Source organism: Salvelinus alpinus, chromosome 3 (assembly GCF_045679555.1).
Source record: "Salvelinus alpinus chromosome 3, SLU_Salpinus.1, whole genome shotgun sequence".
Lineage (NCBI taxonomy): Eukaryota > Metazoa > Chordata > Actinopteri > Salmoniformes > Salmonidae > Salvelinus > Salvelinus alpinus.
In genome coordinates this window covers 16,430,945-16,451,307 of record NC_092088.1, presented here as the reverse complement: position 1 = coordinate 16,451,307, position 20,363 = coordinate 16,430,945, and the positions used below count along the sequence as shown (strand labels likewise).

Sequence of the window (20,363 nt, the reverse complement as noted above, 5' to 3'; positions counted from 1 at the left end):
ATTTCTCCCTCTGTTTCCGCTTCTGTCCTTGTCGGATTCTTGTTTGATGTTTGCTGTTCCTGTGTCCTTGTTCCGCCCTGTCGTGTTCTTTGCCTTCTTCAGATGCTGCGTGTGAGCAGGTGTCTATGTCAGCTACGGCCAGTGCCTTCCCGAAGCGACCTGCAGTCTGTGGTCGCGTCTCCAGTCGTTCCTCTCTATTGACGAGAGGATTTCAGTTTCCTGTTTTGGATTTACCATTGATTATATCCAGGAGAATCATTATTTGTTTAATACTGGAATAAAGACTCTGTTACTATTACGTCGCTTTTGGGTCCTCATTCACCAGCATAACATATGTATACTGGGCAACTTTCATAAGGCCTGGATGCCTTTTATGGAATACAGTACAACTAAAGGAGTCTGTATTGAAAACATGCCCATGTTAGGGAAGATACTTATTTAGGCAATCCCAAGCTGCTGGGCTGCTCAGTCCTGGCCCTTGGGGTCTTCCATCCTGTGGGTTGTCACTCTGGCCTTGGCCTAACACACCCAAAGTCAATAATGAATGTTTCCCTAAGATCCTAAAGCTGAGTCCCTAGGGACAGGACGTGGTGACCCAGCTATATTGTGTGCGCGTAAAAAAAGAGCTCTACAGTACTATTAGTCCTGTGAGATACATTTTATGGCGGATTTGCTGTTCCTGTGTGTTAATGTACTGTATATTTGAGGTGTGTGTTTTTTTTTATGATGTTTTTTGTTTCCAATTTAAAAAATGAAAGTTGTGAACTGGGATGGAAATTGTGTTGCGAGGGAGTTGAGTTATTGACTAAACTGGTGGGGGTTGGGCGTGCAGGCGGCTAGGGCTGGCTGGTCGGTCTGGGAGAAATTTGATATAGAGAGTCTTAATAAAGACAATCAAAAGTCTTTGTCTTTTTTTCAAGAGTTCATTTGTTAGGCTCTTGGTCAAAGGTGCAACACAATATTTATTATTGAATTACCTTTGATCTAGTTCAGTCTTATTAATCACGTAAGCATTTTGAATAATGATCTCTTACTTAGCTTGATGACTGTGGGTATTTTTGCTTACTTTTTGTTCTAAATGGAGACGGCATTTTGGATTGTGTAAAAATCTTTAAATTACCTTTAGATGCTCGACAAATTCTGGGGGAGGACCCCCAGACACACTGCCAGGTTAAGGAACTTTTAGGGAACTCGTACTCTTCTGTAAGCGTCATTGAAACTACAACATGATCAATGTTCAACCTTACCATTTGATAACTATACAACAGAACAGATGAATAGGAATGACATTTACTCTCATTGGTGGCTAAAAATAACTATCTGAAAGCCACACCCCTACTAAACTACCCCTCCAGTGTTCTGATCTCAATAACCCATCACCGACAACCCAGCACCCAGCATCAATAACCCAACAGTTTTTAAAGAGAACAACCCAACTAAGTGACCCATCGCCTGCAAACCAGCAGTTGGGTCTACCAAACAACCCAGTATGTTTTGGAGTGTAGAAGGGCAAAGCTATTGAGATGTTGTAAAAACATTAGTGTGCTTATAGTTTGGGCTCCATCCGTGGCAAATGCTCAGTCAAAATAGAGCAGAAAACACAGCAGCATTCTACTTAAGATATTACAACGTTAAGAGACTGATTCATGATCTCTCACTTTGACTTTTTAATCTGAAGCAAACTTTATTTTATTAATGTTCTTGAAGAATTCCCAGGGAAATTGCATTAGGCCTACATAGCCTATCCAATCACCACACTTGTTAATATCTGTAATGAAATATGTTTTATTTAGTTAAGGAATGTATCTTTAAATGTGAACAACATCAACATATTATTGTCTTATTTTACCCTTTCGACTAACTGGAAGGTCAACTCACTGTCAAACTTCCAACGACTCCCCCCAAACGTTTGTCAAAGTGCCAGCATGGAAATACTTAGAGGGAACAATAAGAAGATTTAATATTGTAACGGTGTTCCTCCTCCTCTTCATCCGAAGAGGAGGAGCAGGGATTGAACCAAAACGCAGCGTTTCTAGTAGACATGAAATTTATTAAACAAGACAAAAACGAACACGAAAATATACTTGAATAATTACAAAACAACAAAACGACGTAGACAGACCTGAACATGGAACTTACATAACTACACGAAGAACTCACGAACAGGAACAGACTACATCAAACGAACGAACAAACGAAACAGTCCCGTGTGGTGCGCAGACACAAACACGGAAGACAATCACCCACCACAAACAAAGTGAAAACACCTACCTTAATATGATTCTCAATCAGAGGAGATGAAAACCACCTGCCTCTAATTGAGAACCATATCAGGTACCCATAAACCAACATAGAAACACAAAACATAGACTGCCCACCCAAACTCACGTCCTGACCAACTAACACATACAAAAACTAACAGAAAACAGGTCAGGAACGTGACATAACCCCCCCCTTAAGGTGCGAACTCCGGGCGCACCAGCACAAAGTCTTGGGGAGGGTCTGGGTGGGCATCTGACCACGGTGGTGGCTCAGGCTCTGGGCGAGGTCCCCACCCCACCATAGTCAATCCCAGCTTACGTCTCCCCCTTAGAATGACCACCCTCCTATTACACCCACTTAATTTAAATGGTAACATCAAGATAAGGGGCAGCACCAGGATAAGGTAGCACAGGACAGAGAGATAGCTCAAGACAGAGAGGTAGGTCAGGATAGAGAGGTAGCTCAGGATAGAGGGGCAACTCCGAACTGAAGGGCAGCTCCGGACAGAGAGACAGCTCTGGACTGAGGGGCAGTTCTGGATTAATGACAGCTCCGGGCTGAGGGGCTGCTCATGGCTGGCTGACGGCTCTGGACGCTCATGGCTGGCTGACGGCTCTAGACGCTCATGGCTGGCTGACGGCTCTAGACGCTCATGGCTGGCTGACGGCTCTAGACGCTCATGGCTGGCTGACGGCTCTAGACGCTCATGGCTGGCTGACGGCTCTGGACGCTCATGGCTGGCTGACGGCTCTGGACGCTCATGGCTGGCTGACGGCTCTGGACGCTCATGGCTGGCTGACGGCTCTGGACGCTCATGGCTGGCTGACGGCTCTGGACGCTCATGGCTCGCTGACGGCTCTGGACGCTCATGGCTCGCTGACGGCTCTGGACGCCCATGGCTCGCTGACGGCTCTAGCTGCTCATGGCTCGCTGACAGCTCTGGACGCTCATGGCTCGCTGGCAGCTCTGGCTGCTCATGGCTCACTGGCGGCTCTGGCAGATCCTGTCTGGTTGGCGGCTCTGGCAGATCCTGTCTGGTTGGCGGCTCTGGCAGATCCTGTCTGGTTGGCGGCTCTGGCAGATCCTGTCTGGTTGGCGGCTCTGGCAGATCCTGTCTGGTTGGCGGCTCTGGCAGATCCTGTCTGGTTGGCGGCTCTGGCAGATCCTGTCTGGTTGGCGGCTCTGGCAGATCCTGACTGACGAATGGCACTAGCGGCTCCTGACTGACGAACGGCTCTGACGGCTCGGGACAGACGGGCGGCTCTAATGGCTCGGGGCAGACGGATGGCTCAGACGGCACTGGGCAGACGGATGGCTCAGACGGCGCTGGGGAGACGGATGACTCAGATGGCGCTGGGGAGACGGATGACTCAGATGGCGCTGGGGAGACGGATGACTCAGATGGCGCTGGGGAGACGGATGACTCAGATGGCGCTGGGGAGACGGATGACTCAGATGGCGCTGGGGAGACGGATGGCTCAGATGGCGCTGGGGAGACGGATGGCTCAGATGGCGCTGGGGAGACGGATGGCTCAGGCCGGATGAGGCGCACTGTAGACCTGGTGCGTGGTGCCGGAACTGGAGGCACCGGGCTAAGGACACGCAACTTCAGGCTAGTGCGGGGAGCAGGGACAGGGCACACTGGATTCTCAAAACGTACTATGGGCCTGGTGCGTGGTACCGGCACTGGTGGCACCGGGCTGAGGGCACGCACATCAGGGCGAGTACGGGGAGAAGGAACAGTGTGTACAGGGCTCTGGAGACGCACAGGTGGCTTAGTGCGTGGTGCCGGAACTGGAGGCACCGAACTGGATACACGCACTTCAAAGCTAGTGCGGGAAGCAGGGACAGGGCGTACAGGGCTCTGAAAACGCACTGGAAGCCTGGTGCGTGGTGTAGGCACTGGTGGTCCTAGGCTGGGGCGGGAAGGTGGCGCCGGAAATACCGGACCGTGCAGGCGTACTGGCTCCCTTGAGCATTGAGCCTGCCCAACCTTACCTGGTTGAATACTCCCCGTCGCCCGACCAGTGCGGGGAGGTGGAATAACCCGCACCGGGCTATGTAGGCGAACCGGGGACACCATGCGTAAGGCTGGTGCCATGTAAGCCGGCCCGAGGAGACGCACTGGTGGCCAGATATGTAGAGCCGGCTTCATGGCACTTGGTTCAATGCTCAATCTAGCCCTACCAGTGCGGAGAGGTGGAATAACCCGCACCGGGCTATGCACACGTACAGGAGACACCGTGCGCTCTACTGCGTAACACGATGTCTGCCCGTACTCCCGCTCTCCACGGTAAGCATGGGAAGTGGGCGCAGGTCTCCTACCTGCCCTTGGCCCACTACCTCTTAGCCCCCCCCCAAGAAATTTTTGGGGTTTCTTCACGGGCTTCCGTGCTAGCCACGTACCTTCATAACTCCGGTCTTGCGCTTGATTCTCCGGCTTCCAGCCACGTCTCCTTGCTGCCTCCTCATATTGCCGCCTCTCTGCTCTCGCTGCCTCCAGCTCAGCTTTGGGGCGGCGATATTCTCCTGGTTGAGCCCACGGTCCTTTTCCATCCAGCTCGTCCTCCCAAGTCCAGTAGTCCTGTGTATTCCACTGCTCGAACATACGCTGCTTGGTTCTGATTTGGTGGGTGGTTCTGTAACGGTGTTCCTCCTCCTCTTCATCCGAAGAGGAGGAGCAGGGATTGAACCAAAACGCAGCGTTTCTAGTAGACATGAAATTTATTAAACAAGACGAAAACGAACACGAAAATATACTTGAATAATTACAAAACAACAAAACGACGTAGACAGACCTGAACATGGAACTTACATAACTACACGAAGAACTCACGAACAGGAACAGACTACATCAAACGAACGAACAAACGAAACAGTCCCGTGTGGTGCGCAGACACAAACACGGAAGACAATCACCCACCACAAACAAAGTGAAAACACCTACCTTAATATGATTCTCAATCAGAGGAGATGAAAACCACCTGCCTCTAATTGAGAACCATATCAGGTACCCATAAACCAACATAGAAACACAAAACATAGACTGCCCACCCAAACTCACGTCCTGACCAACTAACACATACAAAAACTAACAGAAAACAGGTCAGGAACGTGACAAATATTTGGCCATCAGGTTTGTTTTTGGAGCAAAGTAGAAAGAAGCAAGTCAACAAGCTCAAAATCATCACGTTTTTGGCAGTATGTTTTATTATCTCTTTCACAATGTTAATGCCAGTTACAAGAGCAACAACAGATGAACGGTCGGATGAACAACAGATGAATCAACTACCTGAAAGGAGACACATCCAAAGACATAAAAACATGTTTTCCTAAAGTAATACATTCTAATTCAAAACATTTTTGTTGCAATTTTTACACAAAAAATGGAACATAAGAAAAATGCACGCAACTTGAAGATACTGTTACACTTTATGATTAAAACCATTAAAATGCATGTAGCAGTACTCCAATAAGCCATGTGTTGTGTAACAGTATGTGTATTTCTCAGCACCAGTATATCTTACAAGACTCTTTTCGATGTTAGGAGAAAGACCAAGGTCAAGGGTTGAAATGGGGACCTTTTTTATCCTCTTATCTTATCCCAACATGGAGTTTAAAGCCATCAAACACACTCTGTCCACTTGTGACAACCAGTCCCATTGTGGGTTTGGATGTCACACAGTATGGGGTTGGTTGTCACAATATTTGCTAGTAGCTTATTCCTTTATTTGATCGAACAATATTTATATCAAAATTCAGCATTTTATGCCGTGAGAATAACATGTGACATTTTCAGTGAATTTGTGCGTGCTTGCACATGCGTGTGTGGGTGTGTGACAGAAAATAATGTGTGTTTGAGAGAAAAGCAATGAAGGGAGCTCTTTATATCACAAGAACAAAATAGCTTGCAATTTATTGTATACCAGGGGTGGCAATGTTGAAAGTGACAACCAACCCAATATTCCATGTGACAACCATCCCCAACTACACCACCCCCCAATGCTAATTAAGATGTTAGTTACCACATGGCTTGACCTAGGAATTTAAATATCTCTCCCTTTCCTCTTTTCAACGAACATCATTGTTCATGGATACTCCGATAATTCAAACAATTACAAAGAAAATGTCATACATTTTTTTAGCTTTCACCTATGAAAAACACAAATTCCTCTCACCACAATGTTTTGTCATGTTGATATAAATTGACCAGGTGGATGAGTTCTTTCAAATTCATACATTTTAACCTTCCAATTATTACACAGCGCCATTTCAATTGGGAGCAATTAGCACTGTGACAACCAACACCGGTCTCCCCTATATCATTTCAGTTTCATTCCTTTGCCTAGGGCATCTGTAAGGTCATCTGTGTCTGGAGAGTGCACCTCGACTCGAATTGGATCTTCAGCCTTCCTGCCTTTTTTGTCTTCAATTGCGAGGAATTCCAAAATCGCAGAGGCATCACCAGCTCTCTTCTTGTTAGCCTGAGACCACTCTGCTATCTGCATCAGTATCTTCCCAGCCTTATTCCTGTGCCAACTCTCAATCGGAATCTGGTAGGCCTTTTTGAACTGGGTCACAGCACCATCCACGTCTTTCTTCCTGTAGTACAGAAACTTTCCGAAGCCGGTGTAGCATTGCTGCTTGTCTGAGTCACTAAGGGACTCATCTTTCAGCAGGTTGGTGAAGATCTTCATCGCCTCCTCCAGCTGGTAGTTTTCTCCGTAAGCCTCAGCCAGGTTAAACCTGAATTGGACGTTGGATGGCTTCAGTTCCACAGCTCTGGAGAAGTAATGGATGCAGAGCTCTGTCTTCTCTTTTATCTGGCGTGCATTGACCCAGCTCCCTTTCCTCTTCTGCTCAGACATCTGGTTGAACTGGTGTTTGTGACACCGGCCGATTTGGTAATTCATGAAGGGGGAGTTTACAGACAGTTCGACAGCTTCCTCCAAAACCTCCAGAGTCTCATTGATGCCCGCGTGTCTGAAATACTCGGCCAAGTAATGTGTGACGTGAGGCACGTCAGGAGACAGTCTGAGGGCCTCTTTGATGAGTTTCATGGATTCATGTCTACTTTGGTGTTGAAGCTGCAGGGCTAGCAGGACCATGACTTCAGTGTTATCGGGCTCTAAGGATAAGGCTTTCCTTAGCTGAGTAGCACCTTCAGTATGCGCCAACCTCTCTGTTCCATCCATGGCTAACCCCTCCAACCTGTACAGGACCATGGCATAGCCCACGTTGAAGGATGCATTGTCTGGTTCTCCCTTAAGAGCTTTCTGAAAGCTCTCCTTTGCCCCCTTGTAAAATAGCCCCCCAAGCCTTAGAAAACTCCAAGCCTTCTCACCATGTATTGAAGGTAAACTGCCTTGAATAGCAATCGTAAAACCCTTATTGATGTTTTCCAGCTTTCCAATGTAGGCATCCACATCATTCATGTTCCCTGAGTGATAGTGAACCCATGCAAAGTTAGCATAGGTTACCAGTAACTCTGTATCATCCTGTCTATTCTTCAATGCACTCTCAGCCTTGTGGAGATACTCAAGAGCACTAACATTGTTTTCCTTCAGGTGGCTCAGAAAGGCTAGTAAGTTGAAATATGTGGCATGGTTCGAAGTGCTGAACTTCATGATGCGATCCAGAAGTCTTTCAGGGAGGCTGTCCCGGTCCTTGATGTCAGCCTTTTCTATTCCCCATGTAAAGTGACACTCAAGTGCTTTCAGCTTCACTTCCATATCTGTTGTGACAGAAGCGCTATGAGGAAAAAAAGAAAATGACCCATTATTATTTGGTATTATAACATTTTTATTAGCCCATCATTGTTGTCGTTGTTATCAGCCAAAACCATCCTCATCAACAAAACCATCCTAATAATCATCACAACAGCATTGTTTCTTTTGTGTTTCTTTTAGGGTGGAATCAGCTTTAATATTGCAGATTGATTGTAGCTTCCATCAATGTAATCTTGCATATATATTTTGTAAATATATAAAACATATACAGTGCATTCGGTTTTTAAAAAAAAGGACATTATTTACATAAGTATTCAGACCCTTTGCTATGAGACTGAGCAATCGGAGGAGAAGGACCTTGGTCAGGGAGGTGACCAAGAACTCGATGGTCACTCTGACCGAGCTCCAGAGTTCCTCTGTGAAGATGGCAGAACCTTCCAGAAGTACAACCATCTCTGAAGTACTCCACCAATCAGGCTTTTATGGTAGAGTGGCCAGACGGAGGCCACTCCTCAGTAAAACGCACATGACAGCCCGCTTTTAGTTTGCCAAAAGGAACCTAAAGGGCTCTCAGACAATGAGAAACAAGATTCTCCGGTCTGATGAAACCAAGATGGAACTTTGTAGTCTGAATGCCAAGCGTCACGTCTGGAGGAAACCTGGCATCATGCCTATGGTGAAAGATGGTGGTGGCAGCATCATGCTGTGTGGATGTTTTTCTGCTGCAGGGACTGGGAGACTAGTAAGGATGGAGGGAAAGATGAACAGAGAAAAGTACAGAGAGATCCTTGATGAATACCTTCTCCAGAGCGCTCAGGACCTCAGACTAAGGCGAAGGTTCACCTTCCAACAGAACAACAACCCTAAGCAAACAGCCAAGACAACAGAGGAGTGGCTTCGGGACAAGTCTCTGAATGTCCTTGAGTGGCCCAGCAAGAGGCCGGACTTGAACCTGATGCAACATCTCTGGAGAGACCATAAGTTTTATAAATCAGAAAACATTTCTAAAAACCTGTTTTTGCTTTGTCAATATGGGGTATTGTGTTCTGATTGATGAGGGAAAAAACATTTAATCCATTTTAGAATAAGGCTGTAACGTAACCAGTGGCGTAAAGTAAAAATACTTGAAAGTACCACTTAAGTAGTTTTTTGGGGTATCTGTACTTTACTTTACTATTGATATTTTTTTGACAACTTCTACTTTTACTTCACCACATTCCTTTAGAAAATGATGTACTTTTTACTACATACATTTCACTGACTCCCAAAAGTACTAGTTACATTTTGAATGCTTATCAGGACAGGAAAAGGGTCTAATTCACACACTTATCAATTGAACATCCCTGGTCATCCCTACTGCCTCTGAACTGGCAGACTCACTGAACACATGCTTCGTTTGTAAATTATGTCTGAGTTTTACTCAAGTAGTATTTTACTGGGTGACTTTCACTTTTACTTGAATAAGATATCTTTACTTTTACTCAGGTCTGACAATTGGGTACTTTTTCCACCACTGAACGTAACAAAATGTGGAACAAGTCAAGGGATCTGAATACTTTCCGAATACACTGTGATATACAGTACCAGTCAAAAGTTTGGGCACACCTACTCATTCAAGGGCTTTTCTTTATTTTTACTATTTTCTACATTGTAGAATATTAGTGAAGACATAAAAACTATGAAATAACACACTTGGAATCATGTAGTAGCCAGAAAAGTGTTTGACAATTTTGATTGTTCAAAGTAGCCACCCTTTGCCTTGATGACAGCTTTAAAACACTCTTGGCATTCTCTCAACCAGTTTCACCTGGAATGCTTTTCCAACAGTCTTGAAGGAGTTCCCACATATGCTGAGCACATGTTGGTTGCTTTTCCTTCAGTTTGCAGTCCAACTCATCCCAAACCATCTCAATTGGGTTGAGATCGGGGGATTGTGGAGGCCAGGTCATCTGATGCAGCACTCCATCACTCTCCTTCCTGGTCAAATAGTCCTTACGCAGCCTGGAGGTGTGTTGGGTCATTGTCCGGTTGAAAAACAAATGATAGTCCCACTAAGAGCAAACCAAATGGGATGGCGTATCGCTGCAGAATGCTGTGGTAGCCATGCTGGTTAAGTGTGCCTTGAATTCTAAGTAAATCACTGACTGTGTCACCAGCAAAGCACCCCCACACATCACACCTCCTCCTCCATGTTTCACAGTGGGAACCACACATGCAGAGATCATCCGTTCACCTACTCTGCGTCTCACAAAGACACGGCGGTTGGAACCAAAAATCAAACATTTGGACTCATCAGACCAAAGGACCAATTTCCACCGGTCTAATGTCCATTGCTCGAGTTTCTTTCCCAAGCAAGTCTCTTCTTCTTATTTGTGTCCTTTAGTAGTGGTTTCTTTGCAGCAATTCGACTATGAAGGCCTGATTCACGCAGTCTACTCTGAACAGTTGATATTTAGATGTGTCTGTTACTTGAACTCTGCGAAGCATTTATTTGGGCTGTAATTTCTGAGGCTGGTAACTCTCGTGAACTTATCCTCTGCAGCAGAGGCACCACTGGGTCTTCCATTCCCGTGGCGGTCCTCATGAGAGACAATTTCATCATAGCGCTTGATGGTTTTTCGACTTCACTTGAAGAAACTTTAAAAGTTCTTGACATTTTCTGGATTGACTGACCTTCTTGTCTTAAAGTAATGATGGACTGTCGTTTCTCTTTGCTTATTTTTGCTGTTCTTGCCATTATATGGACTTGGTATTTTACCAAATAGGGCTATCTTCTGTATACCACCCCTACCTTGTCACAACACAACTGATTGGCTCAAACGCATTAAGAAGGAAAGAAATTCCACAAATTAACTTTTAACAAGGCACACCTCTTAATTTAAATTAATTCCAGGTGACTACCTCATGATGCTGGTTGAGCGAATGCCGGAGTGTGCAAATTTGTCATCAAGGCAAAGGGTGGCTACTTTGAAGGGTCTCAAATATAATTTATATTTGTTTAACACTGTTTGGTTACTACATGATTCCATATTTGTTATTTCATAGTTTTGATGTAGAAAATAGGAAAAATAAGGAAAAACCCTGGAATGAGTAGGTGTGTCCAATCGTTTGACTGGTACTGTATATCTTTAAAAAATATATATATATTTTTTATTATTTTCCCCTAACCTTCCCTAATTGGAGTAAAATAATGGACAACAACACATAGGTTTCTACTTCCAGCTAATACGTACTATATACACTTTACGGACACAATATATTTTACAATAGTTCTTTTTTGTTTGTTTTTCCTTCAGCTATCCTCAACCCCTCCGATCTATCTCTGAAAACCTTCCAGTTTGATTTTTATTTGCCATATATTTTTGAACTGGGCTGTTTCACAAAAGATCTGAACCTATATACATTTTATGGACACAGTATATTTTACAATAGCTATCGAGGAGTTGCGTTTTCTTCTGGGGATTGGTTCACCATGCTTACTTTCAAACATGTTTGGGTGTTGATTGTATTGGTAATATTGGTTGGTACATTTCTCTAGCCTTATAATTCGTTTTGTGTTATCCAGATTGAAGGTTATTGCACACGAATATGTGGAGTGAAGTGCTAATATTTAGTCAAATTTATAAATATTGAATATTCCGTTTTTATCTTGAGACGTTCTGCAGCAAAGTGTTCAGTCCGCCATAACTCCTCTCTCTCTTGCTCACTCATAACACAACAGCATTGCTTATTATTGTGTTATATTAAGTACATTAGAGAGAGAGATTATGTATGTGCATGTCATTCAAATATGTTATAATTTTTGTAAAATTCTTACCTCATTTTACAGTCAATGGCAGAGAAGATAGGCTACAGTATTGAGACAATAACCCTCAGAGACACTACCCACTTCCTGTTATATCAAAGCTTTTCATTTAGCAGAAAGGAAAACGAAACTCATACGTGTTTGCCAAAAATGTCCATTCTGCCAACAAGCTATGATTGAAGAAGAACAGTACCATTGTAACGGCTGTCGTCTTCCTCTTCGTCTGAGGAGGAGAAGTTTGAAGGATCAGAGGACCAATGCGCAGCGTGGTAAGTGTCCATAACGTTTATTATAAAACATAAACTGAACACTACGAAATACAAAACAATAAAGGTGAACATAAACGAAACCGAAACAGTTCTGTCTGGTGCAGACACACAAAGACTGAAGACAACCACCCACAAAACCCAACACAAAACAGGCTACCTAAATATGGTTCCCAATCAGAGACAACGCAAAACACCTGCCTCTGATTGAGAACCATATCAGGCCAAACACAGAAACCCAATACAGAAATAGAAAACATAGATTACCCACCCAACTCACGCCCTGACCACACTAAAACAAAGAAAATACAAAATAACTATGGTCAGAATGTGACAGTACCCCCCCCCCCCCAAGGTGCGGACTCCGGCAGCAAAACCTGAACCTATAGGGGAGGGTCTGGGGGGGCATCTGTCCGTGGTGGCGGCTCTGGCGCAGGATGTAGACCCTACTCCACCATAGTCTTTGTCCGCTTTAGTAGCCTCCGGGGAACGGCGACCCTCGCAGCGGGTCCCGGACTGAAGACCATCGTAGAGAGCGCCACTGGACCGAGGGGCGCCTCTGGACTGAGGGGCAGCTCCGGACTGAAGGGCGCCTCTGGACTGAGGGGCGCCTCTGGACTGAGGGGCAGCTCCGGACTGAGGGGCAGCTCCGGACTGAAGGACATCTCAGGACTGAGGGGTAGCTCAGGACTGAGGGGTAGCTCAGGACTGAGGGGCAGCTCCGGACTGACGGACAGCTCAGGACTGAGGGGCAGCTCAGGACTGAGGGGCAGCTCAGGACTGAGGGGCAGCTCCGGACTGAGGGGCGCCTCTGGACTGAGGGGCAGCTCCGGACTGAGGGGCAGCTCCGGACTGAAGGGCATCTCAGGACTGAGGGGTAGCTCAGGACTGAGTGGTAGCTCAGGACTGAGGGGCAGCTCCGGACTTACGGACAGCTCAGGACTGAGGGGCAGCTCAGGACTGAGGGGCAGCTCAGGACTGAGGGGCAGCTCAGGACTGAAGGGCAGCTCCGGACTGAAAGGCAGCTCCGGACTGAAAGGCAGCTCCGGACTGAAGGGCAGCTCCGGACTGAGGGACAGCTCAGGACTGGCAGGCGGCTCTGGCAGCTACTGACTGGCGCGCGGCTCTGGCAGCTCCTGACTGGCAGGCGGCTCTGGCGGAACTGGCAGACTCACTGAACACATGCTTCGTTTGTAAATTATGTCTGAGTTTTACTCAAGTAGTATTTTACTGGGTGACTTTCACTTTTACTTGAATAAGATATCTTTACTTTTACTCAGGTCTGACAATTGGGTACTTTTTCCACCACTGAACGTAACAAAATTTGGAACAAGTCAAGGGGTCTGAATACTTTCCGAATACACTGTGATATACAGTACCAGTCAAAAGTTTGGGCACACCTACTCATTCAAGGGCTTTTCTTTATTTTTACTATTTTCTACATTGTAGAATATTAGTGAAGACATCAATACTATGAAATAACACACTTGGAATCATGTAGTAGCCAGAAAAGTGTTTGACAATTTTGATAGTTCAAAGTAGCCACCCTTTGCCTTGATGACAGCTTTGCACACTCTTGGCATTCTCTCAACCAGCTTCACCTGGAATGCTTTTCCAACAGTCTTGAAGGAGTTCCCACATATGCTGAGCACATGTTGGTTGCTTTTCCTTCAGTTTGCAGTCCAACTCATCCCAAACCATCTCAATTGGGTTGAGATCAGGGGATTGTGGAGGCCAGGTCATCTGATGCAGCACTCCATCACTCTCCTTCTTGGTCAAATAGTCCTTACGCAGCCTGGAGGTGTGTTGGGTCATTGTCCGGTTGAAAAACAAATGATAGTCCCACTAAGAGCAAACCAAATGGGATGGCGTATCGCTGCAGAATGCTGTGGTAGCCATGCTGGTTAAGTGTGCCTTGAATTCTAAGTAAATCACTGACTGTGTCACCAGCAAAGCACCCCCACACAACACACGTCCTCCTCCATGTTTCACAGTGGGAACCACACATGCAGAGATCATCCGTTCACCTACTCTGCGTCTCACAAAGACACGGCGGTTGGAACCAAAAATCAAACATTTGGACTCATCAGACCAAAGGACCAATTTCCACCGGTCTAATGTCCATTGCTCGAGTTTCTTTCCCAAGCAAGTCTCTTCTTCTTATTGGTGTCCTTTAGTAGTGGTTTCTTTGCAGCAATTCGACTATGAAGGCCTGATTCACACAGTCTACTCTGAACAGTTGATATTTAGATGTGTCTGTTACTTGAACTCTGTGAAGCATTTATTTGGGCTGTAATTTCTGAGGCTGGTAACTTTAGTGAACTTATCCTCTGCAGCAGAGGCACCACTGGGTCTTCCATTCCCATGGCGGTCCTCACGAGAGACAGTTTCATCATAGCGCTTGATGGTTTTTCGACTGCCCCTGAAGAAACTTTCAAAGTTCTTGACATTTTCTGGATTGACTGACCTTCATGTCTTAAAGTAATGATGGACTGTTGTTTCTCTTTGCTTATTTTTGCTGTTCTTGCCATTATATGGACTTGGTATTTTACCAAATAGGGCTATCTTCTGTATACCACCCCTACCTTGTCACAACATAACTGATTGGCTCAAACGCATTAAGAAGGAAAGAAATTCCACAAATTAACTTTTAACAAGGCACACCTCTTAATTTAAATTAATTCCAGGTGACTACCTCATGATGCTGGTTGAGCGAATGCCGGAGTGTGCAAATTTGTCATCAAGGCAAAGGGTGGCTACTTTGAAGGGTCTCAAATATAATTTATATTTGTTTAACACTGTTTGGTTACTACATGATTCCATATTTGTTATTTCATAGTTTTGATGTAGAAAATAGTAAAAATAAGGAAAAACCCTGGAATGAGTAGGTGTGTCCAATCGTTTGACTTGTACTGTATATCTTTAAAAAATATATATATTTTTTAAATTATTTTCCCCTAACCTTCCCTAATTGGAGTAAAATAATGGACAACAACACATAGGTTTCTACTTCCAGCTAATACGTACTATATACACTTTACGGACACAATATATTTTACAATAGTTCTTTTTTGTTTGTTTTTCCTTCAGCTACCCTCAAGCCCTCCGATCTATCTCTGAAGACCATCCAGTTTGATTTTTATTTGCCATATATTTTTGAACTGGGCTGTTTCACAAAAGATCTGAACCTATATACATTTTATGGACACAGTATATTTTACAATAGCTATCGAGGAGTTGCGTTTTCTTCTGGGGATTGGTTCACCATGCTTACTTTCAAACATGTTTGGGTGTTGATTGTATTGGTAATATTGGTTGGTACATTTCTCTAGCCTTATAATTCGTTTTGTGTTATCCAGATTGAAGGTTATTGCACACGAGTATGTGGAGTGAAGTGCTAATATTTAGTCAAATTTATTAATATTTGTCACGCCCTGGCCTTAGTATTCTTTGTTTTCTTAATTATTTTGGTTAGGTCAGGGTGTGACATGGGGAATGTATGTGGTTTTTGTAATGTCTAGGGTGGTTGTAAGGTTTAGGGGGTTTATTAGAGTAGTTGGGTTTATGTTTAGTATAGTAGTCTAGCTGTGTCTATGGTTGAGTGTAGGTATCTAGGAAAGTCTATGGTTGCCTGAATTGGGTCTCAATTAGAGACAGCTGGTTATTGTTGTCTCTGATTGGGAGCCATATTTAAGGCAACCATAGGCTTTAGCTGTTGGTGGGGAATTGTCTATGTTGAACGTTTGTAGCGTGTGTGTGTGCGTGTGTGCGTGTGCGTGTGTGTGTGTGTGTGTGTGTGTGTGTGTGTGTGTGTGTGTGTGTGTGTGTGTGTGTGTGTGTGTGTGTGTGTGTGTGTGTGTGTGTGTGTGTGTGTGTGTGTGTGTGTGTGTGTGTGTGTGTGTGTGTGTGTGTGTGTGTGTGTGTGTGTGTGTGTGTGTGTGTGTGTGCACTACGTTTATAGCTTCACGGTCGTTTGTTGTTTTTTGTATAGTTCGTTTCATGTTCATCTTCGTAGTAAAATAAAAGAAGATGGCTTATTTTCCACATGCTGCGTTTTGGTCCGTCTCTCCTCCACACGATCGTGACAGAATTTCCCACCAACATCGGATCAAGCAGCATGTGCAACAACAACAGGACCCACCTACACAGGACTATTGGAATTGGGAGGAAATTCTGGACCGCGAAGTACCAGGAGAATATAACCGCCCCAAAGCTGAGCTGGAGGCAGTGAAAGCAGAGAGGCGGAGATATGAGGAGGCAGCAAGGAAACAAGGCTGGAAGCCCGTAAGTCAAACCCAAAAATTTCTTGGGGGGGGGGCTCTCGGGTAGTTTAGTTGGGTCAGTCGGGAGACGTGAGCCAACTCCTCCTGCTTACCGTAAGGAGCCGGTGAGGGCGGATTTGGAGGAGAGTGACGCAGAGACAGTAAAGGAGTTAATGGAGAAATTGGAGGAGAGAGTTATGAAGGATGTATTGGTTTGGTGCATGAGGCACGGCATCCGTCCGAATGAACGTGTTGGTGATTTAATGTCACCGGGAACAGCTATCCATACTCGTCCTGAGGTGCGTGCTAGCCATCTGGTTAAGACAGTGCCTACAGCACGCACAAAGCCTCCTGTGCGTCTCCAGAGTCCTGTGCGTCCTGTTACTGCTCCTCGCACTAGCCCTGTGGTGTGTGTTCCCAGCCCAGTACCACCAGTGCTGACACCACGCACCAGGCTTCCAGTGCGTCTCCAGAGCCCTGTTCCTCCTCCACGCACTCTCCCTGTGGTGCGTGTCTCCAGCCCAGTGCCTCCAGTCCCGGCACCACGCACCAAGCCTCCTGTGCGTCTCCAGAGCCCTGTACGCACTGATCCTTCTCCCCGCACTCGTCCTGAGGTGCGTGCCCTCAGCCCGGTACCACCAGTTCTGGTACCACGCACCAGTCCTATAGTGCGCCTTGAGAACTCAGTGTGCCCTGTTGTTGTTCCCCGCACTAGCCTGAAGGTGCGTGTCCTTAGCCCGGTACCTCCAGTTCCGGCACCACGCACCAGGCCTACAGTGCGTCTCAGCCGGCCAGAGTCTGCCGTCTGCCCAACGGTGCCTGAACTGCCCGTCTGCCAAGCGGCGCCTGAACTGCCCGTCTGCCAAGCGGCGCCTGAACTGCCCGTCTGCCCAACGCCGTCTGAACTGTCCGTCTGCCAAGCGCCGCATGAACTGCCCGTCTGTATTGAGCCTTCAAAGCCGCCCGTCTGCCATGAGCCTGCAAAGCCGCCCGTCTGCCATGAGCCTACAGAGCCTTCCGCCAGACAGGAGCCGCTAGAGCCTTCCGCCAGAACGGATCAGCCAGAGCCTTCCGCCAGACCGGATCAGCCAGAGCCTTCCGCCAGACCGGATCAGCCAGAGCCTTCCGCCAGACCGGATCAGCCAGAGCCTTCCGCCAGACCGGATCAGCCAGAGCCTTCCGCCAGACCGGATCAGCCAGAGCCTTCCGCCAGACCGGATCAGCCAGAGCCTTCCGCCAGACCGGATCAGCCAGAGCCTTCCGCCAGACCGGATCAGCCAGAGCCTTCCGCCAGAACGGATCAGCCAGAGCCTTCCGCCAGCCATGACCAGCCAGAGCCGTCAGCGAGCCATGACCAGCCAGAGCCGTCAGCGAGCCATGACCAGCCAGAGCCGTCAGCGAGCCATGACCAGCCAGAGCCGTCAGCGAGCCATGACCAGCCAGAGCCGTCAGCGAGCCATGACCAGCCAGAGCCGTCAGCGAGCCATGACCAGCCAGAGCCACCAACCAGACAGGACCAGCCAGAGCCGCCAACCAGACAGGATCTGCCAGAGCCGCCAGCCAGCCATGAGCGTCCAGAGCCGTCAGCCAGCCATGAGCGTCCAGAGCCGTCAGCCAGCCATGAGCAGCCAGATCCGTCAGCCAGCCATGAGCAGCCAGATCCGTCAGCCAGCCATGAGCCGTCCAGCCAGGATCCGCCAGAGCCGTCCAGCCAGGATCCGCCAGAGCCGTCCAGCCAGGATCCGCCAGAGCCGTCATCCAGCCAGGATCCGTCCCTTAGTCCGGTGCTGCCCCTTAGTCCGGTGCTGCCCCTTAGTCCGGTGCTGCCCCTTAGTCCGGTGCTGCCCCTTAATCCAGTGGGGTTAATGTGGAGGGTGGCCATTTGGAGGAGGCTACGAAAGCGGGTAGTGACTATGGTGGGGTGGGGACCACGACCAGTGCTGGAGCCGCCGCCGTGGACGGAAGCCCACCCAGACCCTCCCCTAGACTTTGTGCTGGTGCGCCCGGAGTTCGCACCTTAAGGGGGGGGTTATGTCACGCCCTGGCCTTAGTATTCTTTGTTTTCTTATTTTGGTTAGGTCAGGGTGTGACATGGGGAATGTATGTGGTTTTTGTAGTGTCTAGGGTGGTTGTAAGGTTTAGGGGGTTTATTAGAGTAGTTGGGTTTATGTTTAGTATAGTAGTCTAGCTGTGTCTATGGTTGAGTGTAGGTATCTAGGAAAGTCTATGTTTGCCTGAATTGGGTCTCAATTAGAGACAGCTGGTTATTGTTGTCTCTGATTGGGAGCCATATTTAAGGCAACCATAGGCTTTAGCTGTTTGTGGGGAATTGTCTATGTTGAACGTTTGTAGCATGTGTGTGTGCACTACGTTTATAGCTTCACAGTCGTTTGTTGTTTTTTGTATAGTTTGTAATAGTGTTTCGTTTCATGTTCATCTTCGTAGTAAAATAAAAGAACATGGCTTATTTTCCACATGCTGCGTTTTGGTCCGTCTCTCCTCCACACGATCGTGACAATATTGAATATTCAGTTTTTATCTTGAGACGTTCTGCAGCAAAGTGTTCAGTCCGCCATAACTCCTCTCTCTCTTGCTCACTCATAACACAACAGCATTGCTTATTATTGTGTTATATTAAGTACATTAGAGAGAGAGATTATGTATGTGCATGTCATTCAAATATGTTATAATTTTAGTAAAATTCTTACCTCATTTTACAGTCAATGGCAGAGAAGACAGGCTACAGTATTGAGATAATAACCCTCAGAGACACTACCCACTTCCTGTTATATCAAAGTTAATCACTGACTGTGTCACCAGCAAAGCACCCCCACACATCACACCTCCTCCTCCATGTTTCACAGTGGGAACCACACATGCAGAGATCATCCGTTCACCTACTCTGCGTCTCACAAAGACACGGCGGTTGGAACCAAAACTCAAACATTTGGACTCATCAGACCAAAGGACCAATTTCCACCGGTCTAATGTCCATTGCTCGAGTTTCTTTCCCAAGCAAGTCTCTTCTTCTTATTGGTGTCCTTTAGTAGTGGTTTCTTTGCAGCAATTCGACTATGAAGGCCTGATTCACACAGTCTACTCTGAACAGTTGATATTTAGATGTGTCTGTTACTTGAACTCTGTGAAGCATTTATTTGGGCTGTAATTTCTGAGGCTGGTAACTTTAGTAAACTTATCCTCTGCAGCAGAGGCACCACTGGGTCTTCCATTCCCATGGCGGTCCTCACGAGAGACAGTTTCATCATAGCGCTTGATGGTTTTTCGACTGCACTTGAAGAAACTTTCAAAGTTCTTGACATTTTCTGGATTGACTGACCTTCATGTCTTAAAGTAATGATGAACTGTTGTTTCTCTTTGCTTATTTTTGCTGTTCTTGCCATTATATGGACTTGGTATTTTACCAAATAGGGCTATCTTCTGTATACCACCCCTACCTTGTCACAACATAACTGATTGGCTCAAACGCATTAAGAAGTAAAGAAATTCCACAAATTAACTTTTAACAAGGCACACCTCTTAATTTAAATTAATTCCAGGTGACTACCTCATGATGCTGGTTGAGCGAATGCCGGAGTGTGCAAATTTGTCATCAAGGCAAAGGGTGGCTACTTTGAAGGGTCTCAAATATAATTTATATTTGTTTAACACTGTTTGGTTACTACATGATTACATATTTGTTATTTCATAGTTTTGATGTAGAAAATAGTAAAAATAAGGAAAAACCCTGGAATGAGTAGGTGTGTCCAATCGTTTGACTGGTACTGTATATCTTTAAAAAATATATATTTTTTAAATTATTTTCCCCTAACCTTCCCTAATTGGAGTAAAATAATGGACAACAACACATAGGTTTCTACTTCCAGCTAATACGTACTATATACACTTTACGGACACAATATATTTTACAATAGTTATTTTTTGTTTGTTTTTCCTTCAGCTTCCCTCAAGCCCTCCGATCTATCTCTGAAGACCTTCCAGTTTGATTTTTATTTGCCATATATTTTTGAACTGTGCTGTT

At 46.1% G+C, this 20,363-nt stretch overlaps 1 protein-coding gene across 2 annotated transcripts; it reads right to left on the bottom strand.

Moving 5' to 3' along the window:
- Positions 1–5,464: 5,464 nt before the first annotated feature.
- LOC139570112 (interferon-induced protein with tetratricopeptide repeats 5-like) lies at positions 5,465–19,129 on the bottom strand. Of its 2 annotated transcripts, none has more exons than XM_071391667.1 (2): positions 19,033–19,129; positions 5,465–8,013 (listed from the first exon to the last, which is right to left on the bottom strand). In XM_071391667.1, the coding sequence occupies exons 1-2, from the start codon at positions 19,035–19,037 to the stop codon at positions 6,585–6,587; spliced, it is 1,434 nt and encodes a 477-aa protein (XP_071247768.1). In that variant the 5' UTR covers positions 19,038–19,129; the 3' UTR covers positions 5,465–6,584. The 2 variants fall into 2 exon arrangements, with proteins under 2 accessions (XP_071247768.1, XP_071247769.1); XM_071391668.1 differs by lacking the exon at positions 19,033–19,129 and adding an exon at positions 11,809–12,284.
- Between the last annotated feature and the right edge of the window lie 1,234 nt (positions 19,130–20,363).